We start from the raw sequence: 1,166 nt of genomic DNA, 5'->3' as shown, positions 1-1,166 counted from the left end.
TAGTATAGATTATAATTATATATTACAAATTAAAATAATTAATAGATTTACTTAACAATTAAATACCTAGAGTTTTTTTTTTTTTTTGAAATATTAATGATTTTCAGCCCAAAGAATCTAAGTCACATCACCATGATCGAACTTATGATCACTCATTTAGAATGGTAAATGAGATTCAATCACAATACATGGGATGAGATAAGGATCACAGTTTTCAATTCCAACACAATAGAGATTACACAACTATCATCTAAATACAATAGCGTGAACTAATCCTATGAATTAGGAAAGCCATAAATAGCTAATCTAATACAAAGGCTAGTCAAACAAATAACATAAATAATAACACAAATAATAACATTGCTAACACACCCCCTCAAGCTCAAGAGTGGTGCGCAACAATGTTGAGCTTGTCACGTATAGCTGCAAACCGAGGCCCCGGCAATGGTTTGGTGAATATATCCGCGAGCTGGTCCTTCGTTGACACAAAATTGACGACCAAGTCACCCGAAGCTACCTTATCTCAAACAAAGTGGAAATCAATTTCCACATGTTTAGTCCTGGCATGAAAAACCGGATTGGCACAAAGATAGGTAGCACCTAGGTTATCGCACCAGAGTGTGGACGACTCTCCCGTGTGTAGTCCGAGCTCACGAAGAAGAGAAACAACCCAGGTGACTTCAGCAGAAACATCGGCGAGGGCCTTATACTCAGTTTCAGTTGAGGACCGCGCAACCGTTCGCTGCTTCCAAGATAGCTAAGAGATAAGATTGTCGCTGAGAAACACTGCATACCCGCTGGTGCTTTTCCTGTCGATCGGGCACCCAGCCCAGTCTGAGTCAGAAAACCCATGAATAGTGGATGAAGCTGAAGCAGTGAGTCGCAAGCCATAAGTGATGGTGCCTTTGATGTATCGGGGAACACGCTTCAACAAACCCCAATGATCGTTGGACGGCAAATGCATAAACTGACACAGTCGATTAACAGAAAAGGATAAGTCAGGACGCGTAACAGTCAGGTACTGAAGTGCCCCAACCAAACGTCGATACTGTGTCGGATTGTCGTACGGTTGGTCAGACGGCGTCACTGGCTGAGTAATAGCAGCGGGAGTAGCCAGTGGTTTGCAATCGGACATCCCAGCACGATTGAGAATGTCTTTCATATAA

At 42.1% G+C, this 1,166-nt stretch overlaps 1 protein-coding gene across 1 annotated transcript in view; it reads right to left on the bottom strand.

Annotated features, from left to right (window-relative positions):
• Window positions 1-757: 757 nt before the first annotated feature.
• LOC109176402 (uncharacterized mitochondrial protein AtMg00810-like) overlaps window positions 758-1,166 on the bottom strand; it is a 1,103-nt gene continuing 694 nt past the window's right edge. Inside the window, exon 2 of the mRNA XM_019325835.1 lies at window positions 758-1,166. This exon is cut by the window's right edge and continues 205 nt beyond it. Within this exon, the coding sequence (XP_019181380.1) occupies window positions 758-1,166 (409 nt within the window).

The sequence above is a fragment of the Ipomoea nil genome, unplaced genomic scaffold (assembly GCF_001879475.1).
Source record: "Ipomoea nil cultivar Tokyo-kokei standard unplaced genomic scaffold, Asagao_1.1 scaffold0706, whole genome shotgun sequence".
Lineage (NCBI taxonomy): Eukaryota > Viridiplantae > Streptophyta > Magnoliopsida > Solanales > Convolvulaceae > Ipomoea > Ipomoea nil.
This window is presented reverse-complemented; position numbering and strand designations above follow the sequence as displayed.